The sequence below is a fragment of the Malus domestica genome, chromosome 12 (genome assembly GCF_042453785.1).
Source record: "Malus domestica chromosome 12, GDT2T_hap1".
Taxonomy (NCBI): Eukaryota; Viridiplantae; Streptophyta; class Magnoliopsida; order Rosales; family Rosaceae; genus Malus; species Malus domestica.
In genome coordinates this window covers 10,654,321-10,679,254 of record NC_091672.1, presented here as the reverse complement: position 1 = coordinate 10,679,254, position 24,934 = coordinate 10,654,321, and the positions used below count along the sequence as shown (strand labels likewise).

General features: G+C 38.6%; 1 protein-coding gene and 1 long non-coding RNA gene across 2 annotated transcripts; one reads left to right on the top strand and one right to left on the bottom strand.

Moving 5' to 3' along the window:
* Positions 1-19,193: 19,193 nt before the first annotated feature.
* On the bottom strand, positions 19,194-21,804 carry LOC103448365 (nuclear intron maturase 3, mitochondrial). Its single transcript, XM_008387618.4, has one exon. The coding sequence runs from the start codon at positions 21,684-21,686 to the stop codon at positions 19,386-19,388; it is 2,301 nt and encodes a 766-aa protein (XP_008385840.2). The 5' UTR covers positions 21,687-21,804; the 3' UTR covers positions 19,194-19,385.
* A 1,829-nt stretch (positions 21,805-23,633) lies between these two features.
* Positions 23,634-24,340, top strand: LOC139189745 (uncharacterized). Its single transcript, XR_011573613.1, has 3 exons — positions 23,634-23,778; positions 23,991-24,068; positions 24,210-24,340. It is a non-coding gene; the product is annotated as an uncharacterized lncRNA (long non-coding RNA).
* Positions 24,341-24,934: the final 594 nt, after the last annotated feature.

Here is a 24,934-nt window from a genome sequence, read left to right as displayed (position 1 = left end):
TCCTGCATACATAACGTCACCCTCAAGCAACATAACCTGATGTAGGAAAACGTTGGATTCATTTGACATGACGACATATAAGGCAGCAACAAATATTCTGGTATCAGAATTGGGATCCTGACGCAGTCGTAGAAGAGGTGCTCAAATCTCCTACAAAAGTGGTCTGAGCCATCTTTTGCAGAAGTTCGTCAGTTTCAAAATGCTTTATTATTTGTCTTTTGGTTGTTCAAGGGTTTTATTGCTTGTCTTTTAGTTTTCTTGAGCAAGCCTTTATAAGTTTCTCTTATGCATTGTATTGATCATCAAATTAACAATTAAACAACCCTTTGGGTTTTTTTTCTCAACTTTTTGGTGGACTCCAAACTTTGTTCTACAAGGGATTACGATGGTAACCCTTTCATCACTTTGTTGCGCCAATTGGTATCAGAGCACGGATTTGCCCTATTCTAATGCCAATCGATCGTGAGACAAGATATACCTTAAGGGGCGTTGATCGCGAGGTTGTTACGATAGATGCGGAGTGCGCAGAGGGAGTTGCCCCGAGCCAACCTCATCTCGTTGATGTTGAAGATATTCCTATTTTCTTGGGAAGTGATTGCATTGAAGGTTTTCTCTTGTGGGGTGAGGATGTAAAGAGACTTTTCAAGACTCAACCAATTTTGGAAAGGGAGATGGTGAAGATGGTTGCTTCTTGTTTGGATGGTGACGCGCGTTTATGGTGGGATCAAATGCAAGAGTCTAGGTGACAACAAGGTAAACATCCTATTCAAACTTGGTGTTTGTTGAAGTGCCTAATTGTTAAGCAATTCTTTCCCGATCTCTACAAATTGTATTTGGCAAGAACAGGTCAATCAATCGTTAGAAAAGAAGCTACAGTGATGGAGATTGAAATTTCATTTTACCAAAAAATGGTGGAGGTCAAGGTGGAAGAAAAAGAACAAGAAATGTTTCGTGTTGAGAATCATGTTGAAGAAGACCTCCTAGAACATAACAACTCACAAGTGGAGACTCAAGAAATTCAAGGTACATGTGATTCTGAAAAATATTATGACTGACATGGTTGTTGGTGATAAAGTTAATATGGAGTTAAATTGCAAGATTGGGGAAACAAGTGAATTTAGAGTGCAAAAAGATTCAACCAAGAAGATGGTAGATTATCAAATTGCATATTCTAATCTTTTGGGTGGTATTAATTCTTTTGTAATTCCAACTAAATACCAAGACTATTGGATTCCTCGAATTCAAGAATTTATTTATTCATCAATATTCATGTCAAGCCTAGTTCTATTCAAGATGAACTTGAGGTCGAGTTCTTTTCAAGTGAAGGAGTCTGATGTAGGATAAAATATGGGTCATTTCTAACAAAGAAAGAAAAATAAATTAAAATGTTTCAAATTTTGAAAAATAAGAATAAAATTGAAAAATGTTGGATTCTTTTGATATGGCGACATAAAAGGCAGCAACAAATATTTAGGTGTCAGAATTGGGATCGTGACGCGGTCGTAGAAGAGGTGCTCAAAACTCCTACTAAAGTGGCTTGAGCCATCTTTTGCAGAAGTTCTTCAAATGCAGCAGCCTACTAATAACTAAAACTCTTTATTGTTTGTTTTTTGGGGTTTCAAGGGTTTTATTATTTGTCTTGAAAACTAATAAATAAAACTCTTTATTGTTTGTCTTTTGGGGTTTCAAGAGCTTTATTATTTGTCTTTTGGTTTTTCAAGGGTTTTATTGTTTGTCTTATAGTTTTCTTGAGCAAGCCTTTATAAGTTGCTCTTATGCATTGTATTGAATTATCAATTAAACAACAAACCTTTGGGATTTTACTTAACTTTCTGGTGGACTTCAGACTTTGCTCTACAAAGGATTATGTTGGCAGGGCCAACCCTGAGGGTAGTCCATGTAGGCACTCCCCTAGGGCCCCCACTTCAAGGGGCTCCAAAAAAATTTATATATCCTGTATATAAAAAAAATGAGAAATATCATAATTCATTTGATGGTGCAGTGGAAATGTTTGGCTTCCTTTTTCTTTGGGGTGTTGAGTTCGAAACATGGAGCAACATTTTTAGTCACTAGTTTTTTCTTGTTCTTCAAATTTACTCTCAATCCATCTGTCCAAATGCATATAAAGCTATAAAACTCAAGTCCCTTTGCAATTCTTTTTTCTTTCAATTTCCCAATCTCTCCATTTCTATCAAATGTTTAAATCAACTATCACATGGTCTTGAAGATTGTACTTTAAGGTAATCAAAACTTTGAAATTATATTTTGATTTTCAATAATTTATTATTGTCACAGCCTGTCACAAAATAAATTAGCGATGAAGTGAGTTGGCTATTTTACCCTTGGACGTGAGTGTTGTGGTGTGTGTTATGCATGTTAGTGGTGGTCCAAACTTATGTTTTTCCTTAATTTTTGGATCAAATTAGAACTTAGTTTTTGTGGTTTTGATTGGTGACCCACGTGGACCACTCACACACACACACACACACACACACACACACACACTCTCTCTCTCTCTCCTTCCCGTGCACTCTCTCTCTCCTCCTTCACGATTTCCTCCTGTTTCCGTCAACTTTGTACGAACGAACTTCGAACCCAAGCTACGCACAGATCGATGTTCAAAAGGTAATATTCTTGTTCCCTACAAGCTCCTGAGTCCATTCATACTATTTTTAGAACTTGAAACCTTCGAAAACCCGAGGAACCATCACCCCCGATTTGAATATTGTTCATGTGGTCGTAATTATGGATGTTTCAGGGGATTTTAAGCTCATAGAGAGCTTTAGGACGTTCATACGAAGCTCACAGAAGAAAAACCAAGCAAATTGGACATCGAAAAGTCGAGTTTGAAGAGTTTGAAATTTAGCCAGAATTGTCAAGCTTTCTCAGGCGAGATCCTGTGATTTTTGGAGCTTGGAATTGGTAAGATTATGTTCTATTTTTCCTAAGCTTCAATTTGGTTCAAGTTTCATGAGTTTTGGTTAAGAATTGACTGAGATATAAGGATTTTAAGAATTACCCAGTTTTCGACGCCGACGACGGTCGTCGAAGTTCTAAGGTAGGGGATGACAAAATATTCCATCAACTTTGACGGAATATTCCTAACAGCGTTGGTTAGTTTAATGGTTTTCTTCACTATTTAACGGAATATTCCTAACGGGGTTAAGGGATTCCGTTAAGGTCCCTGCACGTGGGCGGCGCGTGTTGCCGTGCCTTGGCCGGCACATGAGGGCGCGTGGAGTCATGAAAAATTATTCTAGAAATATGGGATGTTCGTGAGGTTGTGTAGATCACGTTGCTATATTCAAACACCCCATTTGAGCTATCTATGAGAAGTTATTAGCTAGTATTGGTTAGGTGCTTTAAACTAACCTTTTTATAGTTGTTTCGCATATAGGGGAGGCTTATCGCGAGGACGAGTGTAGTTAAGGGCGACTCGGGGGCTATGACCTTTCGACATACCAGTGAGTGGGCTTTTGGTTTTCAGTATATACTTTTATACTTGATATTTTCCCAGAAAATGCATTTAAATGAAAGTATGCCTTGAAATGCCATGCATATGAAATTATATTTTGTATATGAATTGGTATATGATGCATATTATACAATTGTGGTGCTGTGGACGCTCAGGTAAGCCCAGGTGAGTTATTAGTGGTGAATATGATTAAAGTTATGATTGAGAAACATTGAGCTCATAAACCTGCACATAGGGTGATTGTGATTTATCCAGAGATATGACACAGGCCTATTTATAATGTCACCTCCCGCACCATATGTTCACATTGGATCCAATTTAGGTGCACAGTCTTGTCGTACAAACCCATTTAGTGGTTCCGACTTGTAGGTGACTAGCGATTTATCACCCAGCTATTATGAGAGTGTAGTATTGAGCATAATTATTTTACACCCAGTCTTGTCGTACATACCCTTTTAGTGGTTCCGACTTGTGTGCAGTGTAGTGTCGTATAGATTATTGTAATGACTCCAGCTAGATTGAATAATGAGTTATGAATTCAGCCGTACAGACTTATGCAGGGGTTCCGGCTAATATGTTATTTTTCATGAATTTATTCTCACCTGAGTTACTTATTCTATTTTATGTTTTGGCATGACACACTTATGAATATGATTATGTGAAGCATGATTTAAATTAAGATATTTACATATATATTTATGCATATGTTTATATTCTATTTCTGGGAAAATTACGGCGAGGGATTAGAACTTTTGAGAAATAAAATGAATTTGAAAACATTTGTTTTTGCCCGCTCACATTTTCTGTTTTTCACCCCTCCAGGTTTTAGGTAGACTTTCTGTTGGTGGCATACGTTGATTTCGATGGTTATAACAGAACAAAATAATTGTAGAACATCTTTTGGTACTGTATAATTAGTACTTGTCCTACTGGACTGCACCTAGACTCTCTATGCCCTGATTAGGAGTAATTACACTTGTATCTCACTCCTAGCACTTCCTGTTACTAACTTTCAGTTTTTATTTATTCGTATATTTCTTATCTTTATTGCTTCCGCACTGTGCACATGGCTACATCACCCTCATGTGACGGCCAGTATGCCTCGATCTTGGTCGCGGTGTGTCAGTTTGGTATCAGAGCCTATGTTTAGAAGTGCTATATATCTTTTAAATGATCTAATCATGTGATGTCTTCTGTCAGAACTATGCCGCCTCGTAGAGAGCCACATCACTCAGCTGAACCTAGTTTCCCTAATATTGCTCAATTAGGGGAAGCTATGGTTAATGCCATTCAATCTTCGTTATGTCCTCCTCAAAGAACACCTCTTGAGACTGTGTACAACCTGAAGCTGACTCATTTCATGGAAATGAATGACATGAGGGAGCGGAGAAATGGCTTTATCATGTTGAGAAGACTTTTCTTGTGATGCAGAGTCAGGGGAATCTTCCTCCTGATATGTGGGTAGAGACGACTACCTGGTTTTTGGGTCTGAAGCCTGTATCCTGGTGGAGACATGAGTCATATAAGATGCCACTAGAGGTTGTAGCAGATTGGGAAGTGTTTAAACAGTTGTTTCAGAAAAGGTTTATTCCCCCTGAGTATATTGATCGCAAGAAACAATAGTTTACTCATCTGAAACAAGGAAAGATGTCAACGAATAAGTGTTACAGGAGGTTCACTAATTTGTCTCGATATGATCCGGAGGTTGTTGCTAATCCGGTTGAGATGTTACGTCGCTTCAGGTTGGGAACTAACAAGAAATGGCGTTCTATAATGACATCAACTCCCTGTGTCACTTACCAGGAGTTTTATGAGGTTTTACTGAGGATTGAGAACTCAGAGAACATGCCAGTGAAAGTGAAGATGAAGAAGAAAAGAATGGGAACCAAAGACGAGATGATAAAGGTAGAGGTCAATTATCTCAAGGACCTCGTAAGACCCAGAGTTTTAAGAGAAGCGGTGGCAGTTCCAGCTCTTCTAGTGGAGGCTTGAGCTCTAATATGCTAAGGAGAGGTGGTAGATTTTCTTGAGGCTCGAGATTTCAGAGGCATAGGGACTTCGGTGGTTCAGGTGGTTCAGGTGCTCCTTTATGTCGCAGGTGTGATAATAGGCATTATGGGGAGTGTAGGAAAGGTAGCAGTGCATGCTATACTTATGGACAGATGGGGCATAGGGTTGTACATTGCCCTCAGAATCAGCAGAGGCCCCAGCAACCTTCCTTACCACCACCTGCGCCGACCCAGCAAGCTTTAGGATCTAGTGGTTATGGCCAGATTGGTCATGGTGGTGCTTATCATTATCAGGGTGACGTCGCTCATTATACTTCAGGGCAGTATCAGTACTCACAGGATCCTCATTATCAGGGTGGTTACTCTCAGCATCAGGGAGGTTCTATGCCATATCAGTCGCATTCAGCACGTGGATCCCAATGGTACCAAGGGGGACAGCCCCAGTAGGTAGAGATTGCTGCTAGCAGTGCAAGATCTTCAAGGCAATCTGGTCAATCAACACAATGATGTGGTGTTCATGCTAACAGAGGTCGTGGTGGACAACAGCAGAATCAGGGACGCATCCATAACATGACACTGCAAGATGCTCAGAATAATTCTGATTTAATCATGGGTACGTTAAATATTCTTAGTCATTTTGCTAGAGTATTGATTGACTTTGGTGCTACGCATTCTGTTGTTTCTCATACATTTGTTCAAATGATGCAAACTCATCCTACACCTCTAGGATTCGATTTAGAATTTTCTATGCCTAGAGGGGAGAGATGCTATGTGGATCGGGTATATCCAGGATGTCCAGTGATGGTGGAGGATGTGGTTATGCCAGCTAATCTTTAATCGTGCCAAGATAGATTGTTATGGAAAGACGGTTACTTTCCATCGTCCTGGATTACCTGAAGTTACATTCCTAAGAGAGCCTAGTAGGTTGAGGCATGGTGTTATTTCTGCCATGATAGCAAAAAGATTGTTATCGAAAGGTTGTCAAGGATATTTGGCTCATATGGTGTTGGATGATAATGCTCCTAGTATTGTGGAAGATGTACGTGTGGTCAGGCATTTTCTGGATGTGTTCTCTGATGATTTACCTGGATTGCTGCCGGATAGAGATGTGGAGTTCGTTATTGATCTGCTTCCAGGTACGAATCATAAATCTTTGACTCCTTATAGAATGGCTCATGCTGAATTAAAGGAATTGAAAGTTCAGTTGCAAGAATTAGTGGATAAAGGTTTTATTCAGCCTAGTACTTCACCTTGGGGAGCTCTAGTTTTATTTGTAAAGAAGAAAGACGGAACCTTGAGGCTATGCATTGATTACAGGCAATTGAATCGGGTAACAATTAAGAACCGTTATCCATTGCCTCGTATAGATTATTTGTTTGATCAACTTTGAGGTGCCTGTGTATTCTCTAAGATTGACTTGAGGTCTAGTTACTACTAGTTGAAGATTAGAAGTGAAGATGTCCCTAAGATCGCATTCAGGACTCGATATGGTCATTATGAATTTCTTGTGATGCCATTCGGGTTAACTAATGCACCAGCAGCTTTCATGGATTTAATGAATCGAGTATTCCAGCCTTATTTGGACAGGTTTGTCATTGTCTTTATTAACAATATCCTGGTATACTCTAAGTCTAGAGCTGAGCATGCTAGACATCTTAAATTGGTGTTGAAAAGTGTGAGAGAACACAAGTTATATGTTAAGTTTAGCAAATGCCAATTTTGGTTAGATCAAGTGGCATTTTTGGGACATGTTATATCAGTTCAAGGTATCCGAGTGGATTCTCAAAAAATGGCAGCTGTGGAGAATTGGGAGCAACCTCGAACCGTCACCAAGGTACGAAGTTTTCTTGGCCTAGCAGGCTAGTATAGACGGTTCGTTAAGCATTTTTCAGTGATTGCTTTTCCATTGACGAGATTGACCCGAAATGATGTTAAGTTTGAGTGGGATGATAATTGTGAAAAAAGTTTTCAACAATTGAAGTATTATCTTACTCATGCACATATTCTAGCACTCCCAGATGATAGTGGTAATTTCGAGGTCTAAAGTGATGCTTCTTTGAATGGTTTGGGTTGTGTGTTGTTGTAACATGGTAAGGTGATTGTTTATGCTTCGAGATAGTTGAAACCTCAAGAGAAAAATTACCCTATTCATGATCTGGAGTTAACGGCTATCATTTTTGCTTTGAAGATTTGGAGACATTATCTTTATGGCGAGAAATGTAAGATCTTCACGGATCATAAGAGTCTTCAGTGCCTTTTTACTTAGAGAGATCTAAATCTTCGACAGCGGAGGTGGATTGAGTTGCTTAGTGATTATGATTGCACGACTGAGTATCACCCTGGTCGTACAAATGCAGTGGCGGATGCACTTAGTAGAAAGACTCCAGCTAGACTTAATGCCATCTATGATTGTCATGTTCCTCTTCTTGTGGATTTGAGGTTCACTAGAGTGGAGTTAGGAGTGGAAGATCGAGAGGAAGCCTTGCTTGCTAATTTTCAAGTTAGGCCAATTTTAATTTATCGTGTGCGCGAGGCCCAGATGAATAATGAAGAGACCCAGGAAATAATTCAAGCAAGGAATCAAGGGAAGAAGAAAGACTTCAGAATCCGAGAATCTGATGGTATGCTTATGCAAGAGAGTAGAATGTATGTGCCGAATAATATGGAATTAAAGAAGGCAATCCTTGATGAAGCACATAATGCAATGCATCCATGAAGTAGCAAGATGTATAATAGCATTCGACCCATTTATTATTGGCTAGGTATGAAAAGGGAAATTGCCGAATATGTGAGTAGGTGTGCCATTTGCCAACAGGTTAAAGCTGAAAGGAAGAAGCCGTTTGGGTTCATGCAACCACTTCCCATTCCATAGTGGAAATGGGAAAATATTACCATGGATTTTGTATACAAGCTTCCTCGTACACAGAATGGTTATGATGGCATTTGGGTGATAGTTGATCAGCTTACTAAGTCAACACACTTTATTCCAATGAGGGAAAAATATCCATTAAGCTGATTAGCTAAGTTATTCATATCGAGGATCGTGAAGTACCATGGTGTTCCAGTTAATATTATCTCGGATCGGGATCCTCGATTTACTTCTAAGTTCTGGATAGCATTCCAGGAAGCTCTTGGTGCGAGATTACTTTATAGTACGACATATCATCCTCAGACTGATGGACAATCTGAGAGGACCATTCAGACATTAAAAGATATGTTGAGATCTTCAGTGCTGCAGTTTGGCGATGGTTAGCATGATTGTTTGGATTCGATGGAGTTCACCTACAAAAATAGTTACCATTCGAGTATTGGTATGGCACCTTTTGAGGCACTTTATGGGAAATCTTGTCATACACTTTTATGTTGGTCAAAGGTTGGCGAAAAAGTTTTAGTGGGACCTAAGATTGTGGACGAGACTACTCAAAATGTTCAGGTAATTAAGTCTAACATGAAAGTGGCCCAAGATCGACAAAAGAGTATAGCAGACAGACATGCCCCTGACCGAATGTATAATATAGGTGATTGGGTATTTCTAAAGCTATCACTATGGAGAGGTGTTGTGAGGTTTGGAAAGAAAGTCAAGTTAAGTCCTAGGTATAATGGACCATATATGATCACCAAACGAGTCGGTGAGGTTGCTTACAGGCTTGAGTTGCCTTCAGAGTTGTCTAAGGTACACGATATGTTTCATATTTCGATGCTTCGCCATTATGTTGTAGATCCTTCTCATGTGATTCCTCCTCAATCTTTGGAAATTAATTCGGATTTAACCTATGATGAGGAACCAGTGACTATTTTGGATTAGAAGGATAATGAGCTGAGGAATAAGACAGTGCATTTGGTGAAAGTGTTGTGGAGAAATCATTCAGTGGAAGAAGCTACTTGGGAGACAGAGGACCGGATGAGAGAGATGTATCCACGTTTATTTTATGATTATTAGTGGATTATATGATTGTATAAATTTCGAGGACAAATTTTTTATAAGGTGGGTAGATTGTCACAGCCCTTTTTGAAATAAATTAGCGATTAAGTGAGTTGACTATTTTACCCTTGGACGTGAGTGTTGTGGTGTGTGTTATGCATGTTAGTGGTGGTCCAAACTTATGTTTTTCCTTAATTTTTGGATCAAATTAGAACATAGTTTTTGTGGTTTTGATTGGTAACCCACGTGGACCACACGCACACACACAAACTCTCTTTCTCTCCTTCCCGTGCACTCTCTCTCTCTCTCCTCCCTCATGATTTCCTCCTGTTTCCGTCAACTTTGTACGGATGAACTTCAAACCCAAGCTTTCATGCATGGATCGACTTTCAAAATGTAATATTCTTGTTCCCTACAAGCACCTGAGTCCATTCGTACTATTTTTAGAACTTGAAACCTTCGAAAACCCGAGGAACCATCACCCATGATTTGAGTACTGTTCATGTGGTCATAATTATGGATGTTTCAGGGGATTTTAAGCTCATAGAGAGCTTTAGGACGTTCGTATGAAGCTCGGAGAAGAAAAACCAAGCAAATTGGACGTCGGAAAGTCAAGTTTAAAGAGTCTGAAATTTGGCCGGAATTGTCGAGCTTTCTCAAGCAAGATCCCGTGATTTTTGGAGCTTGGAATTGGTAAGATTATGTTCTATTTTTCCTAAGCTTCAATTTGGTTCAAGTTTCATGAGTTTTGGTTAAGAATTGACGGAGATATAAGGATTTTAAGAATTTCCCGGTTTCCGGTGCCAGCGACAGTCACCGGAGTTCTAAGGTAGGGGATGACGGAATATTCCGTCAACTTTGACAGGATATTCCTAACGGCGTTGGTTAGTTTAACGGTTTTCGTCACTATTTGACGGAATATTCCTAACGGGGTTAAGGAATTCTGTTAAGGTCCCTATGCGTGGGCGGCGCGTGTTGCCGTGCCTTGGCCGGCGCGTGAGGGTGCGTGGAGTCATGAAAAATTATTCTAAAAATATGGGGATGTTCATGAGGTTGTGTAGATCACGTTGGTATATTCAAACACTCATTTGAGTTATCCATGAGAAGTTATTAGCTAGTATTGGTTAGGTGCTTTAAACTAACCTTGTTATAGTTGTTTCGCATATAGGGGAGGCTTATCCTGAGGACGAGCGCAGTCAAGGGCGACTCGGGAGCTACGACCCTTCGACATACCAGTGAGTGGGCTTTTGGTTTTCAGTATATACTTATATACTTAATATTTTCCCAAAAAATGCCTTTAAATGAAAGTATGCCTTGAAATGCCATGCATATGAAATTATATTTTGTATATGAATTGGTATATGATGCATATTATACAATTGTTGTGCTGTGGACGCTCAGGTAAGCTCAAGTGAGTTATGAATGGTGAATATGATTAAAGTTGTGATTGAGAAACATTGAGCTCATAAACCTACACATAGGGTGATTGTGATTTAGCCAGAGATATGACACAGGCTTGTTTATAATGTCACCTCCCACACCATATGCTCACATTGGATCCAATTTAGGTGCACAGTCTTGTCGTACAGACCCTTTTAGTGGTTCCGACTTGTAGGTGACTAGCGATTTATCGCCCAACTATTATGAGAGCATAGTATTGAGCATAATTATATTACACCCAGTCTTGTCGTACAGACCCTTTTAGTGGTTCCGACTTGTGTGCAGTGTAGTGCCGTATAGGCCATTGTAGTGACTCCGGCTAGATTGAATAATGAGCTATGAATTCAACCGTGCAGACTTATGCAGGGGTTCCGACTAATATGTTATTTTTCATGAATTTATTCTCACATGAGTTACTTATTCTATTTTATGTTTTGGCATAGCATACTTATGAATATGATTATGTGAAGCATGATTTGAATTGAGATATTTACATATATATTTATGCATATGTTTATATTCTATTTCTGGGAAAATTATTTATGTTTTACGGCAAGGGATTATAACTTTTGAGAAATGAAATGAATTTGAAAACATTTGTTTTTGCCCACTCACATTTTCTGTTTTGCACCCGTCCAGGTTTTAGGTACACTTGTTGTTGGTGGCGTACGAGGATTTCGGCGGTTCTGACAGAACTAAATAATTGTAGGACGTATTTTGGTACTGTATAATTAGTATTTGTCCTACTAGACTGCATCTAGACTTTCTATGCTCTGATTATGAGTAATTACACTTGTATCTCACTCCTAGCACTTCCTGTTTATTAGTGCACATTAGTAACTTTCAATTTTTATTTATTCGTATATTTCTTATCTTTATTGCTTCCGCACTGTGCACATGGCTACGTCACCCTCACATGACGGGCAGCATGCCTCAATCTCAGTCGGGGTATGTCAATTATTCACTGGATTATTTCAATATTCAATTCATTTGTGTGATGTTGATTATAGAAAAAAAAAATTAGAGAAACAATTGGCGTTGTCGAATTTACTATACTCGTCATTCAAGTTTTATTGTTCTTTACTCTCTTGATCATCAAGTTTATTGTTCTTCACTCTCAATCTTAGACGCTTGATTGCAAACATTTAATACATTTGCTTATAAAAACGTGAGACGTATAATATTTAACTAATGTTTGTATATCTATCTTCTTTTGATACTAATTTTTAATGATATTTAATATAGAAATAGAATTTTTTTAATGTATATAGCGAATTCTTTTTTTATACATATCAATGTACAAAGAACCGACGGCCAGAGAACTTTAGGGCCCCACTTCGAGGACTCGCCTAGGACCCCAAATTCTCAGGGTTGGCCCAGTACACTGGTAACCCCTTCATCGCTTGCTTCGTGCTGGGTCATAACCGCCCGGTTTACAATCAGGAACGTAAAGCAATCATGCGAAACACCCAACTCACGCATCTTTGTGTACAGCAACAACGCTGACCACATTCGACATGGGACTTCATCATTAAATTCCACAACATGGTATTTGGTTCTTGAATCGAACCAAAAACCGAAACAGCGCTGTCGAGGTCATCAAAACGAGCTTACAGAGTGATTAACTTTCAAAAATGGGGAAGAGGGTTTGATTCCAGTTGAGACCAGACCAGAATATGAGTGTGGACGAAGAAGAAGATTCCAGTTACGAGCGTGGATGAAGACGAGGAAGGGGAAGAAGAAAACGAGGAAGAGGAGGAAGAAGAAGAACGAGAGTGGACGAAGAAGAATAGATCTTTTGAGTACAGGAGGAGCTACAGAGATTTGTATTCTCAGTTTTGTGCACAAAGGAACTTCAAATCACTGAGCAAACGAATAGAAATTAGTGCCAAAGAGTCCCACATCGACGACTTGAATAAAAACACAGCGGTTTATATTGGCATGGTTGTGTGACACGTTACCTTTCAAAAAAAAAAAAAAGATTTTCCAAAAATTGATGTTCAAAACATGTGAGTTTATTGTAGATATATTAAGTTAGTTCCTATAAAATATGACTGTAAGAGTTATTAAACTCATAGCACTGAAGCAATAATGTTACAAAAATCAAAACAAACTTTACTTCTTCTAACGATGAGACAACTGCTATCAAATTGACACACCCCAACACGATCGGCCAACCAGTTAAGTATGAAAATGTATTGGTCATAACTAAATTGACAATATAACTTCATCATAAAGGTTATGAAATCCAATAAACATAATGACGAAGCCATGAGTTTTAATGGAAGTTCCTACACAACCTCCCCACTAAAATTATCTAGCCTTCGTTTTTCTAGCAATTGTGAAAAATGTTTTAGGTTTGACTAGAGGTGCAAGTGGGACTGGAAATTTCAATCCGAATAAAAAAATTTCTGTTTCGAGTCCAAAATTTCTAAAGACTTGGATAGCAATTTTTTTTTTTTTTTTTTTGTCATAAAGATAACTTTTTATTAAATACGAATTGAAAGGTTTACATCATTAGCTAGAATATTAAGAAGAAACTCTGGGCCTAGCTAAACGAACCACATGGGTTTGAACAAACGCAGCCACGGCATGCACTGCTCGGTTACCTTCCCTGCAAGTAAACTCAAAAGAAGCGATCCCCACTTCATTTGCAATAGCCCATATATCATGTATTGTATTTTCCATTGCTGCATCCACACTGTTCATCCTTTTAGCCATTTGAATCACGACCTGCTAATCGGATTCAACAACCAAGTTATTGTAACCTTCCTGCCGACAAAACACAACGCTCCTTAATAGCAGCTGCCTCTGCCGTCACAGCAGATGACGCCTGCAACTTATCCGGCCCTTCAACAGCAACCAATAGCCCAACAAAGTCCCGAAGGACCAATCCCGCACCCCCGGTTTTCGTTTGCTACACCACGCTGCATTGCAGTTGAGTTTGAGGGTACCAAATGTTGGAAGGCCCTTCAGCACAATGCTCTGCAGGATATCCTCCTTCTCCACCACATCCTAAACTTTCGAACAAATCTTTTTTCCAACTATCAATGAAATCCACCCCCACTACCTCCTCCTGTTTGGGTTAATATTTAACTTTGAGCTTAGAGGCGAGAAAGCCCAAAAAAGTTCAATAAGAGGAGTTTCTGCCCGAAGCCCAGCACCAAGTCTAGATGTCCACTTCGAGACAACATGATGGCTCCTCATTAAATGCAAAGATTAGATGCTTACAAAGGAAGTGACAACAGATGGAAATCCACCAACTATCGGCCCAAAAGCACTTTATGAATGGCATAGCATGTAAAATACTGATGGTTCCCTACTCTCCAATTGCTTTCGGGCAAGAACATAAACAACACAAGTTAGGTTAATTCATATATAAAAGGAGGAAGAGGGCTTAGAGGCAAGGACACTCAACCAATCAAACAAACAAACATATAACTTGTCTCCCAGCCAAGCAAGTACCCAGAAAGCTGTGATTTGTCAAGACTCTGCACCTTTTTAGCCTTAGATTTCCTTAGAAAGACATATTTTGTCTATGTAAAAGCTTTGCTACCTTTTCCTAAATATTGTAGTATTGATCTCTCGTATATAAACTCTTTCCAGTCATCATCTTTAGTACTCAATCCTTTTGTAACGGCAAAGAGAAGAGACTGCAAGACGTTTAATCTTGCCCGACCCTCTTTGTTTTGTCTTTCAATTAATAGATCTGGTGTTATAATGCATCCCCCAGTTTATTTTCAAGTTGTTTTCAGTCTTTTGATGACCCAAAACCCCATTAGTTCTCAGATCTGATTTACTTAATGGTTTTATCGTCATAAGAGGATGGAAATGAGTTAAACTGATGTTTGATCAGATCTGGACTTTCACCCTTTAAACATACAAGATAACTAAAGGTCCTTGATCTCAAGGCATAGAAAAGAACGTAATGTAGACTTAACCCATCTACAACAATCCTTTGATAAACAAGAAGTCAGAAATAACTTAGGGCACAAGTAATCGGCTTAAAATACACTTGTTCTACATCTGCCATACAAAGATGGCAGTGGCATGCCTAAGCACTTAGTTGGTTTTGATTGTGAGCCTCAATGCCTATACCTAAGGCCCCACAAAGGCACATTTCAGAACTAACTTTGTTCTCCTCTTGCAGCATTGCGACAAGCAAGAGCCCAACAATCAACCAAAGTGCCAACTCCTCGGGGAGCTGAGTGTTCGAGCCAGGAACGCCCACTAGCCAGATTTCTTGCCCGAACACCTCCCGCAAATTTAGTTGAAGCAGTATGCCAAACCAAAATGCCCGACTAAATTCACATTCGAATAATAGATGATTCTCCATCTCAGTATGCGTTGCACAAATGCCACACGTCTCAGGCACTCTAATATGTCTTCGTTGGAGATTCTAGCGCACAACCAATGCATTGTTGCAACATCGCCAAACAAAATTTTTCCACTTTATTTGGAATTCTCAATTGCCATACCCCCAACCACGTTGGGCTATTTGGATGGAAATTGGAATGTACTTATTCGACCCAAAATTTCTCAATCTTAGTACTATAAAAAAGGGAAATTTTATTTGAACTCATCTAACTTCTTTCTACACCCAACTTACTCTCTTCACCCATATTAATTTTTATTAAAGAATTAATATCTCTTTAAACCCAAATTTATTACCTAAACTACCTTCTCAAACCCAATTCAAAATGTAAAATTATCTTTACACCCATTCCCTTTATAAAATAACATCTCTAATTGAATATTTTTTTCTTTCAAAGAGGCGTCCTTTGCCCCTCTATAATTGCATATGTCGTATAGAATTAGCATTTCGATGGCTACTTTTTTTTTCTTTCTGCTACCACAACCCATCCATGGACTTAGTATCCAAGAGATCATTCCATAGACTTGAATTTGCCAAGAGAATGTTATGCAAGCGTTCATTCCTTTTTAAATCGAGTATTTTCATGTAATTTTTAAGAAACTTTGAAGTGACATAGGGCTGGGTGTTTTGCTGCTATGTTAATAAACAAATAAACAAATTGGAGCTATTTCGAATAAAAAAAGGTGCAAGACATGCCACCTGCTAGTTCGTGGTTAAGGTTGAGCAATCTTTATTTGCACCAAGAATCAAGTTTTATGTCTTTGCAATACCAATAAAAAATCCTTGCATTGGTGTTTTGGGGCGCATTCAGACGGCAAAGAAAAACAAAAACAATATAATGTAAAAAGTATGAAATTTAATCCAAAGAAGCAAACAAACAAAATATCCATAAATCGAGTCATATCTTAGTTGGAGGATTAAAAACTTCAAAATCACCATCCATCAATAGAAAAGCTTGTTTTTCTCCTTAAGAGGTATTAGTGTTTTAGTCGGATGAACTCAGGATAAACAAAGGGTGATGCTACGGTTTAATTATAGAATGTGGGTCTATTGATAAATTTGGTTTTTATTATTAATTTCATTTTGTACTTAATAGTAATTATGCAATAGGGTAAAATAAACAATTAACATTTAAAATTTAAGTTGAGTATAGAAAGAGATTAGATGAGTTTAAATAAAATTTCCGTAAAACAAACCATGCATATTCTTATTTATCATGCTTAATGTTATGTTTATGTATGCTTTATTTCGCATTTTGTATATTAAATCTTACTATTATGTATTAAAAACGAAGAGTATACACATACGTAACGGCCTATAAATATTGCAAAAAAAAAAAAAAAGAAGAAGAATGGTGGATACATAAAGGTTTGAAATTTTTCAAAGTCTTGCAAAATATAGGAGATTCAAATTATGTTCCAAAAATTTCGAGATAATATCAATTCTGAAATTTCTAATAAATTTTTATACTATTCTGAAATATTTGATTCCCGAAACTTCTTTGGATTGGGATTGGAATGCTTATTTCCAATCCGATCCGACTGAAAATCACCCCTAGGTTTAACCCCTAGATATTTTGTTGTGACTAGCTTCTTTATAAACTATAGTTTTGTTGTGAAAATATGGATAATACTAGCATCCTCACGAGGGAATGCACATATCTCATTTTTTGTGAATAAAGCACACCATTTCATTTCTTATTTTTCATTTGATGATCATCCTATACAAAAAATAATTCGAATTTGAGATTTTTATGCATCCAAATGTATAGAACAAATCAACAGTATAAGTACCGAGTAGTATATTCATGGTGAACCGTCCATTTGTTCCATACATTTGGATGATTATGTTACTTAGTAATCATACCATCAATTTGTTCTATGCATTAAAAAAATTCATAGTTCATATTAAATTTTTGAAATATCACATGAACTTATACACCTTTTTTAGTTTGTCATATGAACATAAATTTTTAAGCTCTTTGTCATATAAATTTTTCAAAATCATTAATTTGTCATCTTACCTTAACTCTGTAAGTTTTCCATCTAAAGCATGTTGTGGCACATGACTTGTGTTCAAGATTATTTTGGATTTTTTTTTTCTTCTTGACAAAGATGTATTTACACCAATGGGTGGGAGACTTCTAAGAATCTTGAGCCATTTACGTCAAGGATTCGCCGGAAAACAAATATCGACAGCAAGAACACAGTATGGCTTTACCCCGCTCCTTTTGATCCCAGATAGTTTTATACTACTGGAAAAACGGGAATGTTGTCTCAATCAAGGTATTAAATATCGATGATATCGGAAATATTGGTAGTTCAAAAATACGGAAATATCGATGGAAATATCGGGATATTATCGATATCGATAAAAATAATATGGAAACCACAAAAATTGTAAGAAAAACATGAAAGTTTTTATTGAAACTTTGCAGGATGTTTATTTAATCAATTATCTATTAGTTTATCACAAAAAATTGGAAGGAAATGCATTGCATGATGGATTTAACTGATTTAAGTTGATTATATAGCGACCTGGCAAACATTGTGAGTGTAGAAAATATGTAGTAATTAATGAAAGAAGTTTAAACACTACTGAAAAATTTAAACACTACTGACAATTTGCATATTGATATTTTCACGAAGACATAATTTAAACACTACTGACAATTTACAGTTTAACGTCAATTTTTATATTAATATTATAAAATATTATGTCAAAAACACGAAATGACATACTTCGTCGTTTCATAAAATCTCAAATAATAATCACCTCCTACTATCTTATAGTGGTCTCTTCCAAGTCCCCACTTCTTCACTCCAAAGTCCTTCCTCATTCCCACAACTTTTAATTATTTTTTGCTGTCTCTCTTTCTCCTCCCTGCTCGTCACTCTCTTCAGATCCCACTCTCTCTGCAAATCCCAAATTCTCGATCGCCCCTCTCTCTCTCTCTCTCTCTCTCTAAAATCCATTCCGTCAGGGAATCAAAATCCCATCTTTTTCATTCACATGCAAAACCCACACACATATTGATAGATCTGTTGCTCCTCCTCCCATGGCTTCCACCGGGAATCAAAATCCGCCGCCGCAGCAGCAACCGCCACCCTCGGCCGTTGCTGCGTCGTTTCCCGCCGCTTCCACTCCCTCGTCCCCCAAGTCGAAAACGTTGTCGTCCGTGTCGACTGCTTCGCCTCCTCGTCTTCCTCCTCCGACAAGTCTCGGACCCCTTAGATCGGAGTCTAGGTCCTGTTTTACAGTCGACCGGAGCTGTAGAAGCTCCGGCGTTCTTCTCCGAGTAGCAGTTCAAAAAATATCGCGATATTTCCAAAATATGGCGATATTATCGATAATATCGCGATATTTTGACGAAAACCATTTGGATACCTATTTAAATATCCATTGCGCGAAAAACCAATAATATCGGCGATATTTCGCCGATATTATCGGCATTTTCTTCCATGGTCTCAATCAAACTACCATGGTGAATGAACCAAAAAGTCATTCATTCGACGTTCGACGTTGATCGGCACATGAGGTGGTACACCACGTATCACTATACAAATGGTGGGATTTGTGTGTTAAAAAGTTAATAACTTAAAAAATAAAATTTGCCACCACTTGCATAAAAACATGTGGTGTATCACTCATGTTCCCATCACAATGAAAAATTTCTCATTCCAGGGACCTCATAACCAGAAGGAGCCGAGTACTTCAACTGTTAATGTTTAGTGCAACAAAGGAGATATGCAAATAATTAAGTTTATAATACAAGAAACTTATGACGCCTCATCACACGAAAACAAAATCGGGTTTCCATATGCAAAATCCGTTTTTGAAGTAGAGGTATGCAAAATCTTAAAATTCGGGAAAAGAGAGCAATCTTCGCTGGTCTATTTCATCAGCAAAGTTATTTACCATCCAAACGGCCTGTGAGAAGTTTTAGTTTACTACTTAATTCTAGTCTACAAATGAGATGTAAGATGCGGAATCATATATTATCGAAAAGTTTCCTTGTTATCACTACTACTTAATACACAGCGGAGATAATGTACAAAAATCACACACCTGGCTTAAGCAGACGCAAGAATTCTCAACCTCAACGCATCAACGGCCCTTGTAGACTAGGACCTAATCACACACCGAACCAGAGGAATGTAAAACTCAGTCTACCTCCACAAATGAAGTACAATCAATGTCCTGAAAGGTGATTCTCCCCATGTATAAATCATGTGTATGATCAGGACAAACCGGAAAACATTTCAAGTTGAGGCTTTCGTTAATTGCACCCATACCAGGGACCCATTTCTTTTCATCCATGGGGTTCACATTCAAGTGATTTTGCAGTAGTCGTACCCGATAAACAATGGTATCAGTTCTGTTGCAGAAATGAGCGACACATGAATACGGAGGCTCATCAGAAGCTAATCTAATCAAAGCCAAAGATAGCGCCCCATCCACAGGTTTTGGATCAGAGAGATTTTTATCTCCCATCATTTTCACTTCCCTTTCTGTGGGGAAGTGTACTTCTTCATTTCCATCTAAATCAAAGACTTTCAAATCTTTAGTATAATGTTTCATGGCTTCCTGTTTGGTGGATTCGTGCTTTTCCGCTAGAGTCAATATGCAAGAGAACCTCATGTGATAAGTCACAACAGTTTTGACCATCTTGAAGTTATGGCAGCAGCAGTAAAATTCCAGCCATCTTCTCCCTATACCCGCATACCACTTAATGATATCAGCATCTTCCAGTGCAGTTAGTAAAGTAATTGGTTGGGGACGACCCATATGATTTGTAAACCCAATCAACCTAACCATCTTCCTAATAAGTTCTATCGGTGCATCGGCTTTCACACAGAGCTTTGCCAAATCCTCAACTGTGGCCTTAGCATATTTCTGTTCCTCTTCTTCTTTTGCCCTCCTTTCTTCTTCCTCCAATGCCCTTCTAGCTTTGACTGGGTTCAAATGCTTGTGTACTTGCCCTTGGAACTTATCATAAGCATCAACAAGCTCTTGAGGCAGTTGATCTCTAATGTGCCTCAAAGAGAGAAAATCACCTGCTGATAATTTATGGTACCATTCCCAATGCTCCTCCAACGACCCAAGAAACTCTTGCACTGTCTCGCCACCCCAGGTTCTGAAGATTTCCCTGACTTCATTCTCAATTTGATGTTCAGATTTAAACCCACTACTTCTCTTCAACTTCTTATAAACATGACTCATTATTTTCAATCCCAATTTCTTCCTGTTCCTCTCTCTGGCATTTCTCAATTCCAGAGCTTTGACTTCCTTCTGTCTTAGGTACTTTTTTCGTGCTCTGGTGGCCTTTTCTGACATGGGGGGATTCAAAACCGAAGGCGGAACTGCCTGTAATTCCATCCCCATAAAATCAATCTTCTCAGAAACTGCGCTATGAATAGCTGTTTTTAGCCCATCCACCTTCAATTCCAGTGTTCCCTCTAAGTACTTCACAACCCAGTTCTTCAAATCCATTGTCAACATCTTAGATCCAGAGGTTATTATTAATATCTCATCCAAGTATCTAACCGCATATATCTTCACTGGCTTATAAAACACATCATGCTTCGACACAAGTTCATTCGAAACAAATTTCGGATGCTCTTGATTCTTCCTCAGACGCATTTCTTGAATTTCTTTATCAAACCCATTAAAGTAGATATTCATCAAAATCGAAGTCAACCCGCTTTCCTGAGGAAACCCTCTTCCAAGGCAACAACTACCCAACTCAATTCTCACTGCGCCGCATTCAAACAACTTCTTTATAACATCAATCAAAATCTCATCATCTATCTTCTCTTGCATAAATAAGCACAACTTATTCACATTTCGTTGATCAAACTTTTCGCGGTTAAATCCAACACTAAACCACCAACTGGGGTTTTCTACAGAGTTCTTAAGGTACCTAATGGCAGTATGACGTCCCATATTAACACGACCACCATAAGAAAATGTCACAAAACGTTCATCATAAACAATTCCCAATACCATCCTAATAGCTTCAATCAAAACCTTCAATTTCAAGTTAGGCAATACCAAAGACTCACCTCTGTTTCTCTGGGCCGCCATTGCAACGCTGCGAGCTCCGACATCAAACCGATTCTCGCACAGCTGCCGACCCATTTCGTGGATTGAGAACCGCTTCGAAACCGAATCGAGAAGGGAGGGGCTGAGGCCGTTGCCGTTCTGGGTTTTTGGGGAAGTGAGGTTTTGGCAGGCGGTGAGGAGAAGAGCGGGCAAAGCGACGACGTTTTGGAGGAGGTTTGTGAATTTGCCATGGCTGAATTGGCTTAGAACTAAGGATTTGAGTTGGGATTCTGATAGGGGATTTGTAGAGTCCGAGCGTGGGATTTGTGTGGAAGTTGAGATGAGATTCAGAGAAATGGAGGGTGAAGGATTTGTGTGAAATGGAAGAATGGTTATTCTTCTTCTGAGGTTTATGAGCATTGAAGCTAAAACCTCCACTTTCGAATTTGTCTTTGAAACTCAAAGGGAAGAGCATCAGTTTATAGAGATGAGCAAACGGATGCTGAACCCGCAGGTCGGATCGAGTGTACTTTTGGTTTATATGATTGGGCCTCCATAGTACGCATACTATACATTTTTTTTGCCAAATGTACATACGGGAAGACTTTTCCCTTTCTCTCTCCGTGAGAGACCTTCCCTCTGTGTGAGGGTTATTCTCACCGATCTGTGTGAGTGTTTCTCCATCGCGTTTAATTCCGGCGCCACCGGTCCTAGCTCCGGCTGGGATCGGTGGGTTTTCTTTTGTTTCTTTCTCCTTCTCTTTCTCCTCTTCCTTTCGCCGTTTTCTTCCCTGGGTTTATTGGCCGATTTGCCTTCTTCTCTCCCCTTTGCTATCTCTCCTCTGACTTCCTCCAACTTCCAAGCTTCAGTCTCCCTTTGTAGCACTTTGTTGCGATGTTTTGAGTTGGTGTGCTTTGATCTGGTGCTTGCACTGGGTTGGGTGTTCCTTGCACCCCCACCTTCTCTTTGTTGTCTGCCCTTGTTGGCAGTGTTGCTCATGGTCTGCCATGAGCTTCTTTCCCTTGGCTGTCAATTCTCTGGTGTCTGTAGCTGGCCTTGGAGTGAAGCTTGGCGTTGGTTGCTGATTTCGGTGAGGCGCGGTGTTGTTTGGGGTGCGACTTTGGCTAAATCGACATGCACGGCTGCGATTTTGGTGGTTGCCGCGGCGGCTATGGCGGAAATCGCGTCGGCTCCGGTTGTTTTTGTGTTTCTTTGCTTTAGTCTCACCTTTTGATTGGGCTTCTGTTGTTTGTTTGTGTTTTTTGTTTTTGGGCCTCTGTGTTGTACATTTTGGGCCCTTGTGTTGTAATGCTGGTTGTGGTTCATCTTATGGGCAACCTTGCCCGAATTTCCAAAAAAAAAAAAAAATGTACATACGGGAATTTTCTCAGCACATTATTTTTCACGAGTGGGCGATTGAGATTTGGTTAAATCTCAACCTTTGCCCTTTGTGGTTTGATGCACAGGAGAGCATCACTCAAGTACATGTATTATCAGAAATTCTCCACCGCACATTTTTATTAACTAATGAACTATTGCTATGTAACTAAATGAGAATTAGTTAAATTTTTACCACTCTTTTTTGTTCTTTGAAGCATAGGAGAGCAAAGTTCCATATAATATGCTTCATCTGGCCAGAAACATTAAAAAATTCATCATGCACTTGTAATTTTATTATAGAAGAATACAAAGATGTCGTTTTAAAGTACTCTTGACCAAAATTGGCGTATATACAAGTTAATCATCTAGAATCAATTCATACACTTATTAAATATTATTTTTTACGAGAAGAATGCAAGATGACATTTTTAAAATACAAATAGCAGCATCTTTTTATAGACTAGATTTTATGTCACATGATATGGTAAACTAAATAATAAATGACATGTATGTTATTAATATGGTTACATTTCCTCGTTGGGGGTGATGAAGCCGTGGCCCTTGGTGGCTCAATTAATTGTTATAGACGTAGTCCATTCCCTCACTCTCTCTGTCCTCCCTCTTTTTCTCTCATACCACAAATTTCTGACCATTACACTCTCATGGCTCTCTCAGAGCTTCCTCTACAGTTCTCTCATCCTCCATAGCGCTGGAGAAACTCTACGCCAGGCCTAGCGACGGCTTCACAGAGAATGCCACCGCCGGAGGAGTTTCCACCAAGAAGGGCCTCGTCATTTGCAAACCTGCCGGGAGTGATGCAGTTCCTCATCCTTGCATTCATCAGTGGCAACTATCAAAAATGTCCACTGGCGTATCTGAATGGAAGAGAGAAAGTGGGAGAGATATGAGTACATAAGATAGGGATTGCCAGCTAAGCATGTAACCAGTATTCAACCAATTTTATAACAAGTTGATGCTGAGCTGGACGAACAGCAAAGTTCTAGTAATCTCTATCTTCTTGTGCTTGTCGTAAGAGAAAGAGAAGCAAACTTTGTCGCTGATACTTGTGATAATTTTGGGGCAGAACATATTTTTGTACTGTATATGGATCAATGGCCTCCTCATTGAAGCCGTAAGTTCTTTAAATCTTAAGTACCCTCTTAACTGGTTGCACAAGAGCGTATTATAATAAATTTTGATCGAACTAAAGCAAAAACTCAGAAACTAAACTGCCCTTGTTAATTCGGCTTGGTCAATTTTATTAGTATATATCATCTTTTGCTCACTTAACCTAATGATGCCGCTCGTGGTGCCCCTGGTTTGGCGAATTTGGCAATAGGTTAGGCTGTTTTGCAGCTTCAATCGGAATTGCTTCTTCTTTAGATGCGGAGTTGCATGCGGTTGTTCATGCCGTGGATTTAGGTAGGAAAATGGTTAAAACTTTTTGTGGATTGAATACGATTCTTCTTTAGTAGTCAATTTTCTTTCTTCTGCTTCTTGCAAGATTCATTGGCTTTTGCGTGTTCGTTGGATTAATTACCTTGCTCTTTTCTCCCCATGCAGGTTCATGCCACTCATATTTTCCAAGAGGGTAATGCAATTGTTGATTGTTTGGCTAATTTCGGTGTGAATAATTTTGGGAGTTTATTCTTGTCCTCCTTGTGCATTTCTGCTTCCATTCATAACCTTTCTTCATGATCGAATTTTTGGTTTTGCTAGTTTGGTCCTTGATGTTTTGTTTTCTTTGTGTGGAGCGAAAGATATTTGGTTTTTTTTTTTTTTATCTTTCACTGACTTTAGCTTGTGCATGTGAATTTCTCTACATGTATAGTTATTATTCTGGTCTCTTAGACTGTACTGGCTCAATAAGCTATATTTTTTTATGAGTGGTAAGGTTCCTGCCCACCCGCCCTTTGTTTGTACTTTTTTTCTTCTATTTAATAAATTTATTCACAACATTGCCTTCCAAGATAGAAATGCTAGAGTGAATTTGAGATTGTATTTATTTAAAAAATGTCGGTGGTGTGAATGTGCCTTTACACAGAATTCCTTCATATATATATGGTTCCTTCATGAAACTAATTGAAACAGTTTATTACATCTTCATCATAAAGATTATATACCTTCTTTAGTGTTTTAATTTCTACATATACATTTGTTTGTAGATGTTGATTGATCCTCTATGTTCATTTTACTGTTTTTATTGCTAAATATGATTTATTTGAACTTCCAACTCCGTCTAATTAGTATCATTGATAACTCATATATTTCTTGCATTTATACCATCC

Bases quoted from the DNA above. Each gene is read 5' to 3' on its own strand.
- LOC103448365 (XM_008387618.4), bottom strand. From the start codon at position 21,686: ATGCTCATAAACCTCAGAAGAAGAATAACCATTCTTCCATTTCACACA.